Here is a 15256-nt window from a genome sequence, read left to right as displayed (position 1 = left end):
GCCGGGCGCTTCTTCTGCGCGGCCGGCCCCCGGCTGGGCAGCCTGCGCTGGTGGCAGCGTGATTCCGTTGCCATTGAACCCGCCCTTTCCTTTCCTTAAACGGGGACCGAGCTAGTCTTTGCGAACAGAAAAGCAAATGCCGTTTTGTCTGTCTTTAGCGGGAGGCATTTGCTCTTTAATCCCAGTATTTTTGCGACTTGCAAAAAGGGTAAAGAGAAAGCCTTTTTCAGACTTAATTTATTCCGTGGGTAGATGTTAAATGAAAGACGTCAAGTAGTGAAATGACTATATTTTTAAAGCAAGAATTTCAGTATTTGTACGATACTTAGGAATTTCAGGGTGGCACCTGAGCAACACCTGAGTAATAAAACTAACACTTGTTTTGGTGGGGGTTTTTCCCTCTTCAGCTACCATGGAGAAGAATGAAAGTAACGCTAAGGATGCAAAGAGCACCTCGGATGAAGATGACAGCGGAGACATAGTTCAACAGAAAACTCAGGAAGAAATTCTTTTTCATGAGGAAACCATTGATCTTGGTGGAGATGAATTTGAGTCTGAAGGGAATGAAACTATATCAGAAGATTCAAATAATTTTGTAGATAAACTTAATGAACATATGATGGAGAGTGTCATTATTTCAGATTCTCCAAACAACAGTGAAGATGACACAGGTGAACTTGGTTGTCTCCAGGAGATTGTAGAACAAATGGAAGCTAAAGATACTCAAAAAACACAAACAGAAGTGGATAAAGAAGAGTTTTTAAGTAACGAGAGTGAAACTGAACATGAAGAAACACCCAAAGACATTTCTGAGATTGGAACAGATGATCAGGCATCTTTAAAGGAAGAATCAATTCAGGAAGCAGTGAAGGAAGAACCAAAGTTGGGAAACAATGTTCCTGTTGAAACAAAACCAAATAATACTAATGAAAGCAAACCTGAGGACCAGATATCGTCACCCAGTACTAGCAAACCATCTTCTGAGGCTGAGCCTATTCCTGTGTGTACCATCTTCAGCCAAGGAAACAATGTTAATACCCAGCCACAGTTGTTCCTACCTGATGGTTTTGAGCCTCAGATGGTAAAATCTCCCAGTTTTAGTAGTATAATTGAGACTCCAGTGAAGTCTAATCCACAGGTAGTTCAACCAAGTCCTAGTCTAAGCAAGTTCTTTGGCGATACTGTTAACACTAATACTTTAGCTTCTGATTTTTTTGATTCATTTACCACATCCAATTTTATTTCTGTTAGTAATCCCAATGCAAGCTCTTCAGTTCCAGAACAAATGTCCTCTCTTTCTAATGGTGGAGACAGCTCTTGTGCTTCATCTAACCCTACTTTCTCTGTGCGAAATGGGAGACCAGAAGCAGGTGGTCCTCCACCATCTCTAGAAATAACTCAATCCCCCAAGCCGTTCTCACAAATCCAAGCTGTTTTTGCTGGGAGTGATGACCCGTTTGCCACAGCCTTAAATATGAGTGAACTAGATAGAAGAAATGATGCTTGGCTTCCTAGTGAGGAAACCAGAAATGTTCTCATTTCAGTTGCCACACAACAGTACAGCACCGTGTTCATAGATAAAGAGAATCTCACCATGCCTGGATTAAAATTTGATAATATACAGGTAAGAGTCTATTATTGTATCTTAGTGTATGGTTATATGTTAGAAATATTGTATTAGAGCTATCCAATAATCTGTGTATCGCAGTGCTTCATACTGTTCCTCATGGTCACTTTGTGTGTATTACTTCAATCCTTATTAGAAAATTTGATGTCACTGCCTACTCATACATGAAGGGGCTAGAACCACATCTGATTTATTCATAGTGAAATTCGTTGGGTATGTTGAAAAACAGTGTTGACAGTTTCCACAGAATCCAGAGCTGGTTGTATTTTTAAGTAGTTTGTTTCTGGTCCTCCTAGTTAGTAAGATAACGCTCATATTTGGAATATGTACAGAATCAGTACTCTGTACTACAAAGTCTAAAAGCAGACAGCTTTGCGTGTGGAATTCGCTGTTGCGAATGTTGGGAAATAACATTTTTCAGATATTCACAGTGCTCTCAATAATGTTAACACTTGACTGAAATTGCATTGTTTTTATCTTCCCTAAGCAGTGGGAGGGTGTAACCTGTAGGAAAGATTGAGTGCTGAAGCAAGCTACTGGGAAGGGATAACCCCAAAATTAAAGGGAAAACTCCAGATAAGATGATGAAGGGAAAAACGTAGTAGTGGAAGCCCATTTCCTTCTCTTCTGTCAGAGTTCCCAACTAGTGAGAAGGCATAAAGTGTTTTTTTCAGAATTTGAGAAATTTCACTTGGATCTATTCGGTATTTCTCATGAAGCAATTTTATCCTGGCTGCTCAGCCAAGACTAACTATCGTAATGGAATTTTTTTCTTGTAATAGGCTAATCCTACTCTTTCATATCTATGTCTCTGGATAATAGAATTGTTGTCTAGAGAGATGATGTTGAGGTTTTGGATACTTTAATCCTTAATTGTAGCATAACAAAAGTTATCAGTCAATAGTCAGATACAAGCAGAGAGCAGTCTGCAGTAACTTCCCAATCTGCAGGAACTATCAGAAGAGTTTCTGGAGTGAATCAGGTCCAGATTTGTAGCTGAATTATCTGACAAATCTTAGGTTTCTGTCACAAGCAACAAACGATACCAGTTTTAGACATATGCCATGCTGCTACTACTTCTTGGGTTAGCTTTATCTTAAAACATCTGTTTGTTGTCACAGGGCCCAGTAATTAGCATGAAAGAAAACACTGTAATAGGAAGCTACTCCTTCTCCACTCCTTCCAAAAAAAATGGAAGGGTCCTTCCCCAAAAAATCCCTTAGACCTTGATGAGTAATTCAAGAGTGTGTAGTATTTCTCTCCTGACAGCTAATGGGATGGATGACAGGAATAATCCCTTCTGCAGGCCCCAAGGATGAGGTCCTCCTTATTGCGGGCCTCCTTTTTTACAATAGCTCTCTCTCTCTCTCTCTCCTTCCTCAGTCCTCAAGGATTAAAGGCTATTTTGTGCTCATGATTCCCTGAATGTGGGCATGTGCATTTATGCAGATCTACCGTTTAGTACGTAATTGAAAAGAAGACATTATGGCAACGTGCATGTGATGTATTTCTACAGTAAGACCTGATGTAAAATCATCAACGGAATTAAAAGGCATTCCTGCTGCTTTCTTCATTAATTATAATTTATAAGCAGTCACATAGACATGTCAGCAGGGACAAGTTTTGAAGTGCTTTTATGTTTATACGACTTTCTTCAATTCCAGTTACTGCTTTTCAGTGGCCTGAGTGCACGTCTTGACTGACCTGGCTTCTCCCCTAGTTTGGTATCATTGTTCCATACACTTCTAGTAGTGCAAATTGTATTATCATTGTTCCATACACTTCTAGTAGTGCAAATTGTATATTTAACTGAAACTATAATTGTAAAGTACTTTGAAATGTCAACTGAAACATTGTGGGAGGCATGTTTTCAGTGTTAAATCAGCTTCCAACATTGTTCATTAAAGCTCTGGTGTGAATAGTTTGCTAATGCTAAATGTTAATGCAAGATGTTAAACCAGGCTGCATGCAGTTGACAAAGAAGTTAGTTGAAAAGTGCATTTACAGTGAACTGTAAGCGTGCTTCAGGGAAGGACTGAAATTTTGTATGATGTGTATTGAAGAGTTCAGTACTTTTTTTTTCCCTGCTCACTCAGAAAGTGTTTGTTCTTATTACAAGTGTGTTGTCTTAAAAGTTAAGTGGATAAATCACACCAAGAAAAATACTCAATGTTCTCTATTTCAACTGTGTGTTACTTTTTGCTGATCATTCAAGAAACATTATTTTTTAAGCTACCTTGGATTGCGTGTGGTACAGATTATCTGAACCTGTGCTCTCTGAGCATGGGGAACAAGTTGGAGTACTGCTTTTTATGCTCTTTCCATTATGCCTTTCTTCATCAGTTACTGTCTGCTGTCATGATGTAATGAAACAAAGGACATTCATTTGTAATGTTTCCTCCTCCAAAGTACTGTTGTTGGGGATTAAAAATTCTTTTCTATTTATGTCATTTTGCACACACTGTCTTTTCTTATTCCTTCAGACTCTTCTGTCCAAAAGATGGAAATCTGGTTTATTCATAGGATAGGTGACAGCATTAGAGGTAAAAATTTTCCATGTAGTGAAACAGTAGTTGCAGTCGCATTCTTCAAGAAACTAGACAGAAAACACAAATGTATTTCCCATCACTGTCCATGGGGAAAGTGCAAACAGTTAGTATCAGTTATCTCTATCATAGCTAAGCTTTACTGTGTTTTATGCAGCTCACCTTTTTTTTAGGCAAAAGGCTTTGTGGCTTGCTTTCTGCTCTCTGTGCTAACAGCTTCCTGCCTCAGTTCTTCAATTGAATGTTTTCATATTCCTTTAGAGGGATTTTTGCAAATACTCCTTTGTACGCTTACATTTTTGCATAGTCACTTTCTGCTTTAACATCTTAAATATTGCATACCATTCTAGTTAACACAGATCTGAAAAGATATAATGGAATTAAAACAAATTGGAGAGAGAGGAGGGATGGTGAGGAGTGCAGAGGTTCTCTCTTGTGAGTGGTAGCTAAAAGGAAGACGACCTTTCGACTTACAAGAGCAATAATGATCTAAAATTCATAAAAGAATTAAAGTAAATAGAGGATTATTATTTGCTGGGTTTTATGGCAAAGGAACTGTTGAGTAATAAGCATAACAAAAGGAGTTACTGCTCTGCAGTCCATGTAACTGTTTTAAGTTGTAGAATTCATTACCCTCAGATGTACTTTTGTTGAGAAAGACCGAAAAATGAGAAAGACAAATGTCATGGGAAGTATGTCTATCAGTCGGTGTTTAAAAATGGTAGGCAAATATGTCCTCTGGCACAGGTGGACCATAAAGTTCTGGCTGCTTTAAGTTGGGAAAGACCAGTATGAGCTTATTCTGTTTCTTACACTGTTTTGCGAACATATGCTATTCACCGACAGGATGATGAACCAGATAGATCTTTACTCTGGCTGAATGTGGGTTATAAATTGCTTTCTGTTTAAAAACAAAAATGTAAGTATATTGTTAATATATTGCTGATAACTTTCCTTCTTTTCAGATGATTGCTTTTCTAGATTACAAATGCATAAAAACATATAATTACAGAAATAATTTCTGTGCCTGCTTTTGGCACGTGGTGACTTCTGACAGCATAGGGGTTTCTCTTGTATATGGTAATGTGTACAGTCCCAACGACTAGGACCCCCCCCCCGCACCCTGTCCTACGCTCTGTATTGGGAGACGTGGTACCTGAAGAGTGTGCAGACAGTAGTAGCAGAGTTTTCAACATCTGTCCATGTGTGGTCCACAGTTTTTCAGTAGCTGCTTGACGTTAAGCTTGAATTTCTTGATTAACTTTTGAAAATCTCTAGTACACAGAACCACAAGGATGTCAGCCAACAGATGGGAAGGCACAGAAATCGATAGTTGAACAAAGATTAGAAGGGGAAATTGAGGCACAGAGGGTGCCATATACAGAGTTATTCAGTTTACTGCTAGCAAAGCTGGAAATAGAACCTGGATTTGGACACTCTTCCCGTTAGCTGCTCCATGTCGTAAAATGTAGAATTAATCTTGTCTAACTTTAGAAATCTGTTTCAAATGTCTATGTCTCAACTGGTCTCGAGTTTTCAAATTACTGAGCTTAGATAACCCAATTTCTCTGACTGATTCCTGCAGTTAATTCTTTTGAAATTAAGAATACTTGAAGGATTGCTGTTCACTTGGTTTCATGATCTCTCAAAGTTTATTTTCTGTGGATACTTAAGGCTAGCCAATCCTGTGCACATGTATCTTCGGTCAGTAGATTGCACCATTCAACATTAATATCCATTATAAAAACCCATAAAACTTAACTGTGTTTTGTAAGATCTTTGAAGAGTATTTTGTTAGATCTTTGAAGGATAATAATGAGAAGCAAGTAAGTCTGAATGTTTCTATGCTAACTGAAACCTAAACATTGAAAAAAAAGAATATAGCAAATAATGTGGAGTAAATCTAGAAGTTTTCATTAAAATGCTGTAAATATATATGCATTCATATTCATTTCACAAAAAAACTGCTGGAAAACAAGTATTTCTCAAAGGGAAGGAACTATGTTGCTCAGCTTTAATTCAACGTTTTATTTTGCTAAAATAATCATAGAATCATAGAATCATTAAGGTTGGAAAAGACCTCTAAGATCATCGAGTCCAACCTCAACCCATAATAATGTTTAAAAGTGTCTTGTTATGTTTCTTCTTTTTCTGTTCCATGAACACCAAGGGAGATGCAGTAAAAGACTTAATGCTTCGCTTCTTGGGGGAGCAAGCTGCAGTGAAGAGACAAGTTTTAAACGCCAACTCTGTAGAACAGTCATTTGTAGGCTTGAAACAGCTAATTGTAAGTAACGATCTTCGTAATTCAGTATATATTAAATACCATGCTTCCCTCAAGATAATTGGGAGCTACTGACTGTGAGGAGAAACTAAAAAAAAACCCGTGCATATCAGTCTAGTCATGATCCTGCAAAAGTACTAGCCAAAGTCCAGTAGTTTTTAGTGGGAATGGCACTGGGTTTTAAATACTGGGTTTTAAACGATGTAGTAAACATTTTTTTATATTAAAAAGTTAGAAAAAAGGTAATTTTAAGTCACTGAACTTTGTCAGCTGTTGATTTTTACGTAATGTAAATGGTTGCAAAACAGATTTTAATGGCTTTTTTGTTTATCTGCATATGTATTATTTATGTTTTCACCTTAGTGTTTTACAAAAGGTAAGACATACCAGTGGTTGTAAATGGTAAGCAAAGCTGATGTGATAATTTCAACTGCTTTAATTTTTTATTTCAGTGCAGGAAAAGTAAACTAAATTACTTCCAAACGAAAGCTTAATTTTCTCGAAGTTAAAATCCTTTCCTTAATGTAAATATTTTGGACCTGGAAATAGTTGCATCTAGCAGCCTTGTGAATCTTGTCTTATTCTTTCAGCCATTGTCTTCCTGTTTGAAACTCATTACTATTACATGACTGAGCCTTACTTGATCCGTTGAAATATCAAAATATTTTAGGCTTATTTTATTTTTGAAAAAATGGATGAAAATTTACTGAGGAAAAGCAGTGAGGAATTATAAGTGTTAGGACAGTCTGTATTTAGTATTTAACATCTTTTAATTTCATTGTGTTACATTACATGTAAAGCTCCAGAAGAGACTTTTTGTCATGTTAGGAAAACTCTAGTTGGTCTCCTCAAGCGTTGTTAAAGGAATTCAGAGGTAATTTTTGAAACTAACCTGAAAAAGCAGATTGTGATCTCCATCCTGGAGATCGATATTTTTCTATTTGTTTCAATGTTTTGCTTAACTTGAGAGTATGGAGGGGAAAAAAAAATCTTATTAAGAAATCTTGTCCCCATCAGTGTCTAAGTAGGAAAAGCCTTTTTCCACACTTCCTTTCCGTCTTCCAGAAGAGTTTTGACGTATGGGAAATCTTTTTCTATTTGGCCTGGTAGCTGTGTCCATGCAAAATGTTATTCTATGCTGCAGACCATCTTGTACCTTTAATACAGCGCAGCCACTGATACTGTTTTAGCTTTGAGTGTGCTCTTACGCTCCAGAAGAGCAGTGTTAAGGCTTTTAGGATCAAAGCATGGAAGATAAGGAGGCAATCTGCAGCTGTCGGATTTTTTGCTACCTGTAGCAGATTTTTTTTAAAACTTGTCTTATTAGAAGGGTTTTTTTTTTTTTGTAAAATCGCAGCCATTCAGCCAGAAATCAGGATGTTCTTCAGTTTTCAAGGCTTCCAATCATTAGCTGTTGGTTGTTCTTGAGTATGCAATATAACTATTTCTCAGTTTTGTTTGCAGAACTCTGTTTCTTTTTATGATAAGAATTAGTTTGTTTTTTTTCCTTGCAAACATTGCTGTTTTTTCTGAAATTCTTAATGTGGAAAATTTATTTCTGATTGGCAACAGTCTTAAAGGTAAAAGGGATTTCAGACTTAGAAACATTAAAATCCCATGCTATAGATGATATTAATTAGAAAGATGTGTGGTTTTTACATACACAGTAGGCCAGAATGACATATAAGTGCTCTGTTACCAACCACCAATTTTACTTTATCAGTGAATTCCTGACCAAATATGTTCAGTGAATATATCTTTTCATGCAAAGAGCCACTTACAGGGAATATTTTCATTAGCATCTAGATAAAAACTGATGAAAGTTTGGAATATTGCTATGCAGTTTCCATAAAGTTAAGATTTTTTCCTTAGCTGTTTGTTTGGTATCCATGTGAACTACACATGAACATGAGAATTAATGAGATCCTTTCAGTCACCCAATTCAATCCTTGCAGCAATGGACAGCCACTTAAAAGAGTCTGTTTCAACGGGGTCCACAGTACAGAAGAGAAATGCATAGAATTAGGATAGACTTCAGCTTCAGACTGATACCTGTTATTTAGGTGTTTAATTGTGAGCTCATGTCTGAATTCTTCAGTCAAAAGAGCTCTAATCAGTACAGTTACTGATCACATCTGAATTTAGATGTGTAAATCTGGGATCCAATCTAAAAGTCTGAAGAACTATCGCATGCTGTAGGAAGGCACCAGTGGCAGCTGAAACCAAAAGTGAATGTTAAGTCCTGTTATGAAGAAATTTGTTAGGTTAAATTTCTCAGGTGATCTTGGGTGAACTCCATCTGATTATGGGAAGGAAAGAAAAGAAAAAAAAAATAAAAGCAGTATTCCAAGCCTGCCTGCTACAGAGGAAAATGCTTCATTTGTATCTGGTTACCATTTTAATCCTGTGTGAATGGGAAAAGCACGCTAAATGGCTCAACAGTATCCCAAATCTTCATACCACAGGTCTTCAGCTGCAACTCTCAACTCTGGAGCTCCTCTGTTCAAACATACAATTGCTTCTGTTAGCTTATTTGGCTGTTTTAACAAACACAGATACATTGCTACTACTTTCAAAGGCTATTCCAGGATTTCATTCCTTTGGTGGTTAATAAAAGGAATTCTAATCAATCCTCTCTCAAAATCTTTTTTCTAATCAAAGATAAAGTTGTTTACAACAACTTAAGTGTTTTGATCTCGTATTGCTTTTTAAGTCATTTTATCTTCTCAATATTTGTTTCCGCTCCCCTGCTACTTTGTACGGGTAGACAGCAGTGGTATTTCCACTTCTCAGATTTTCTTTTTAAAGGCAAAAATAACTCTTCTAGTCATCTCATCATGGATGTCATCATAATCATCCTAGGAGCTTTTCTCAGAATTTCTTCCAATTGAAGCTAACATCTTTTTATTATCGCTGTCTAGAACTCAACACATTGTATTGTAAGTTACATAACTTTCCATGTTAATGATTGTGTTTTACCTTTTCTATTATTCTGATACTGTAAATCATCTGATCCCTGTTTAGTGATGCGGTCCTTGACAGTACTTCCTAGATTACACCTGCAAATGCAGGTACCAGCTCTGTTCACCAGGGTCACAAAAGAATATCTTAAATTGGATTGATTCCAGTGCACATCCTTGAGTAGTAACTTCTCACCTTCCTTATAAAAGTCCCAGTAAAAAACATTTACTTGTACAAGTTAAAAGACAATTCTGTGGGTAAGATGAAGTTAATGCTCACAGCAAAGGAGACTGAAGTCCTTTTTGGGGGATCATAGTGCAAACAGTCTGCAGAAGTTTCCTCAAGTACAATTAGTTGTCAGAAAACAAATGTTATCAAGCAGGTAGTAAGCTGAACTTCCAAAGGTGCGCCTTTTCTGATGAGGCCACCTACAGCAGCATCATTTCTAAGACAAATAGTTGTTTACCAGGAACTGAACTCAGATTGTTAAACTCAGCTAACAAAATTGTTTGTTCAGCATGAATTTGGTCTCTAGTTGATTTGAGTGAGATTTGTACCAGTAACCCAAAGATGGATAGTTGGTTTATTGAACAACTGTACTTTCACATTTTAAATTTCTGCTATGGAATGGGTAACAGTGAATTGGAAATGCTTTACTGGTAGGGTAATGGTGGGGGGGTTGTGCAGTTGAACTAGTTTTACAGGTTGGAGGCTTTTAAGAGATACAGGAGTGCTGGAGCAGTCCAGCAAAGTAATTCTATAAATCTATGTGCTTATCATTGAGGTGATAACTTGTAAATAGAGTTACACATCTGTAGAGGCTAAGTGTTTATATTTTTCAACTGAAAACCGAAAATCTGAGTTTTCAGTTTCTGAAAAATTTTATTAATCTGGTATAGGAACATGCATTTACCTCTAGAGCAAATAAATGTAAGCGAGAGCTTGTCTTCACACTGTTGCTTTGTTTTACAGCAGCAAATAAAAATTATACATACAAGGCGCAAGCTGCAATTGTGTTAGTTCCTGTTATTCCATATTTTAGGTTAATTGTTTACCCTCATTTGAACAAATAGCACAGTATTTCTTACTAGAGACCTTTCTGATATTTTGAGTTGTAAGGTGTTTGCAGCCACAGGAAAATTATGTCTTTGATTGTTGTCATACCTAAAAAACAGCTACTGTATCTTGCCACTATAAATACACAAAGTTTGCTCTAAGTATGCAATCATTTCTCCAAGCTACTAGACCAGGAAAGGGTTACTAACTACATTTTCTTAACTGATGTGAAAGTGCTCTACCAATTGTAATTTACAGGGGAGAAGAATGTCATAGCTAGTGGAGGAGGACATTTTAATCACTTTAATGGTGTTACATGTAGAGTTAATGACTCCCTTTGAGTCTATTTAAAAAAAAAAATCATATACTGTTACTTTTGCACGTGATTAATGTTGTGCTCTTACATATATTTTCAAATATAACAAACTTGGATACAGTGGTATGGCATACATATTCACTTTAATAAGTTAGAAATTATCCTTAAAAATATGGGTGGGCTGTATTGCTTTATTTCTGAATCAGTGAGCAATTTCCAACATTTTTGTAGCTGATTTGGGAGAAGATGGGAGACACAAGTAGCACAAACAGTAATTGGAGGCTTGTGGGGAAGGTTGCATTTCTACACTAAAAAGCATCAATTTATTGGGTAAAACTTGAGTGGCTTACTTCTGAGTCAAAATTGTTTTCCTGAGAGACTGAATAATGTTATAAATTCTCTTTGTGTATCAGGTGAGTTCCCTTTTCATTGAACACATTTTCTGTAGATGTCCAGTCTGCATGACTCTCTTTGCTGGACAGAAGAATTCTACCTGGGTATTAGCCGTATTTGTTGCATCACCTGAGCTTCACTGCTTTCATTCAGGAAAACAATGTACAGTATTGTATACAAAAGAGAAATATGAACACTTCTGCAATCATATGTCTAAGATCTTCGTTCAACCGTAATTAAAAGTTCAAGCAAAATTGACCTGCACAAGGAGACTTCCAAGGAACAGTTATGCATGTGAGACAGTGGTATTCAGCTGTTCGGTTGTATTTTTTTCAGTCCAAATCAGTGCATATCTTCATAATAGAATGAAAACACAGTCTTTCAGATATAGTGAAAACTCTGATAATTAAAGTTCTTATGACACTTTATTAGAAAAGGAAGAAATGTAAAAAATATTTTTCCAGACAGACTGCAGTTTTGGCTTGCGTTGGGTCATTTTACTCCATTGGAAGTTTTCTTCATTTCTGAATCTAAAAAATATAACATCTTCAGTGCTATTCTTGTATTTGAACTAATAACATTCTAGTTTCAGGCACTGGAATTCTTTTCTACCCTACATCCTATTCCTTCATCCCTCTTTGTAGAAAATAGGCTTATTTAAGGCATTGGGATGTACAGAATATCTCAGTTACTTTTAACTTTGACCAAATGGACTAGAAGCATTACCGGATCTTTAGATGTGGATTTATCAGAATTTATAACTCTCATTTTTTACTCCATTTCAGCTGGTTTTTAGGCTGTTTCCTTTTACTGCTTTTAATAAAAGGGGATCATGATAGCCTTAGTCAGGTTCTTATTTTGAAAATGGTGGAATGTAATTCAGTAAAATGAGGAGCTGGGAGTTGATCACCTTACACTGTCATTTTTATCTCTTAAAGCTGCAGCTACAGTATTTGGTTTGGTTGAAGGTGTGATCAAAAGAAGCAGTAAGATAATAAACATACTGTATTTGTTCCAAAAAAGGCATGTAAGATTTGTGTGCAAGGTACGCTCACACTGAAGAGAAGAAAAATTTAAAAAAAAGGGTGGGCGGGGGGACGACGACTCTGTAACACACAAGTCTATCACCTCAAGCTGCGTAAAACTTTTAGTTTCTACCTCTACAGGGTAATAGCGTGACAAAATCCCGGCACTAATATCTACTTTTTTTATTTAAACCTAGAGTCATTGTATTCAAATCTGAGACAACTTAAGAAGTTCAATGAAAAGATAAAAAATCATTGGGCTGGTTCTGTCTTAAAGAAAAAAATAAATCCTTTTTATTTGAATCCTGTTTTACTATGCAGTTTCCCCATCTGTATGTAAATCAGGACCTCTTCTGATTTTGCGAAGAAGAGAGAAGTTCTGCAAGGAATAATGCAATTGCATTGTCTATTGGGAGGCTAATCTGCTTGTCCTAGCTTTGTTGTGTGTACACAAGTCAATACTGAAATGTTTTGTTTTGTTTTTCTTTTTTTAATTTTTTGGTTATGTTATTTGGACCCAGAAAATCCCTTCACAAGTTAAACATCCTGACTAGTAGTGTGTAAAAAGCACAGCAATCCTACAAGCTGGTGGCTTTCATTAAAAGAACAACAGCTCCATATTTTTTGTGAAAAAAAGATTTGCTAATGTCATGTGTGGAGAGAAGTTCTCTTCTGCCAGGCTGTCACAGTGACAGTGAACTATTTGGCAATAATATTTGGTTGACGTTATTTTCTCTAGGAGAAAATAATGTTTTCACACAATTGCTGCTGAAGGACCATGTCCTGATCATCATGGAATAATTATTTTATTCTTTGTCAGTATTTTTGATGCTATATCTGAAGCTATAGTATCCATATTTGCTTTGAGCCTCTGCTTATGACTTGCAAACAAAATTCATCCCTGTTGCTTTTGGGGAAAAAAGGACCTGGGTTGTAAGGACTGTGTGGCTGTAGACCACAGGAAATGTGAAAGTGACTGACCTGCAAGGTTTTGAGGGGTGTTTGAAATCACTGGATAAAGATTTCTGGTCGGCTGGCAACTCTGGCAACTGTAAGTCTGGTACAATTTGCCAGAGACAATGTGTCCTACTAATTTCAAATTAAGTTATACTGCCAGCAGCCTTCTATTAAGCTTCCACAGAGAATTATGCTCCATGACCAGCAGGCAACTCTAATTTTGAAATCATGATGAATATTATGTTTCATTTTCCAGCAAAGACTGTTTTTATGATGGTTGTCAGACTTGCTTCTCCTGGCTGTCTTGTTCTATAAAGAAAAAGTATTTTTTGTCCATGCTGTGTTGTAGTTTAACCCCAACCGGCAACTAAGCACCACTCAGCCGCTTGCTCGCTCCCCTCCGGTGGGATGGAGGAGACAATCGGAAGGGTGAAAATGAGAAGACTCGTGGGTTGAGATAAAGACAGTTTAATAGGTAAAGCAAAAGCCACATGCACAAGCAAAGCAAAACAAGGAATTCATTCACCACTTCCCATCGGCAGGCAGGTGTTCAGCCATCTCCAGGAGAGCAGGGCCCCATCACGCGTAATGGTTACTTGGGAAGACAAATGCCATCACTCCGAATGTCCCCCCCTTCCTCCTTCTTCCCCCAGCTTTATGTGCTGAGCATGACACCATATGGTATGGAATATCCCTGTGGTCAGCTGGGGTCAGCTGTCCCAGCTGTGCCCCCTCCCAACTCCTAGTGCCCCCCCAGCCTACTCGGTGGTGGGGTGGTGTGAGAAGCAAAAAAGGCCTTGACTCTGTGTAAGCCCTGCTCAGCAGTAACAAAAACATCCCTGAATAATCAACACTGTTTCCAGCACAGATCCAAAACATAGCCCCATACTAGCTATGATGAAGGAAATTAACTCTATCCCAGCCAAAACCAGCACAGCTTGCAATAGAATTTTAAAAATTGTAGCACCTAAGTTTGTCATAAATGTTCCATTATTACTTTTCGATCCTAACTTTACTTGGGAAGAAAAGTTGAACAGTTTTAGAGTCTGTGTCTGCTTCTGTTCTAAGGATAATAAGAAATTAATTTGTCTCTGCAGAAGAGGAATAAATTTCAGGTAATTCATGTCAGTGTCTTTCTGCTTTTCTAAGTCAATACAGATATATGTTGAAGGATGTTATAAATGCATTATCAATTCCTGCTCTTCCATAAGAGCATAGACGTCTCAGAAGCTGCTATGCTGCTTCGTGGTCTTGCTGTCAGGTGACTTCTGCATTTCCAGTGGAACTCAAATTTTTATCTGGGATTTGACAATGCAGGGGAGAGAAATGAGGTGGTTAGTGCACAGTGATCTCTGTAGTGGCCCCTTGAACTATATGGCTGCAAAGTGGGGGCCAGAGAGTATAAAAACTCTTAGCTGTTACTACTGGTTTTTCTGTGTAACTGCTGTATTGACATGTTTTCTAAACATTGGAGAGAATTTAATAAAATACCAATTCAAGGTGAGTACCTAAACTTTGCAAGCACCGAGAGATATATATATATATATATTCCTTTACATTTCACCAGTTAACATGTCACTTCTCTATTACATTTATCGTTATTTTTTAACGTATTTAAGAAACTATTTGAAAAAAGATTACTTTCAGGAACAAGGTGTATTTGTTTTATAATGACATGCTGGATACATGTGTCTTGAAAAACTCTTCTGTATGATAGAAAAGTATGATAGCTTAAAACCTATGAAGCATTAGTCTGTGTTTTAAGTTTTTGGTAGTATTAGCTATTTGCATGGCTGCATTAGCATATACAAGGCAGAAGCATTAATAGGATGACAATGTGACAAGACAGTTTGACTTGTCTAACTAGGAATTATTTTGTTTTATGAATAAACATATATATAAAAGACTATTTTTAAGTTAGCCATGCAATGGAAATTCAAATGTTTACATTTTATAGGTGAAACAATTGTTATTGTTCTGAATTTCTCATAGAATCATTAAGGTTGGAAAAGACCTCTAAGATCATTGAATCCAACCATCAACCCAACACCACCATGCCCACTAAACCATGTCCCTAAGTGCCGCATCTAC

General features: G+C 37.0%; 1 protein-coding gene across 3 annotated transcripts in view; it reads left to right on the top strand.

Annotated features, from left to right (window-relative positions):
* The first annotated feature begins 411 nt into the window (after window positions 1-411).
* The window catches only part of TRAPPC12 (trafficking protein particle complex 12), a 56272-nt gene continuing 41427 nt past the window's right edge, over window positions 412-15256 (top strand). For 2 of the 3 annotated variants that reach the window (XM_009275602.2, XM_009275599.2), the window contains exons 1-2: window positions 412-1624; window positions 6344-6460. In XM_009275602.2, coding sequence (XP_009273877.1) covers window positions 413-1624; window positions 6344-6460 — 1329 coding nt within the window. In that variant the 5' untranslated portion in view covers window position 412. The remainder of the gene's footprint in view (window positions 1625-6343; window positions 6461-15256) is intronic. The other variant, XM_009275600.2, reaches the window with a different exon arrangement.

Source organism: Aptenodytes forsteri, unplaced genomic scaffold (assembly GCF_000699145.1).
Source record: "Aptenodytes forsteri isolate BGI_AS27 unplaced genomic scaffold, ASM69914v1 Scaffold94, whole genome shotgun sequence".
NCBI classification, from domain to species: domain Eukaryota; kingdom Metazoa; phylum Chordata; class Aves; order Sphenisciformes; family Spheniscidae; genus Aptenodytes; species Aptenodytes forsteri.
Note: the sequence above shows the minus strand (reverse complement) of the source record. Positions and strands in the feature narration are given on the sequence as shown.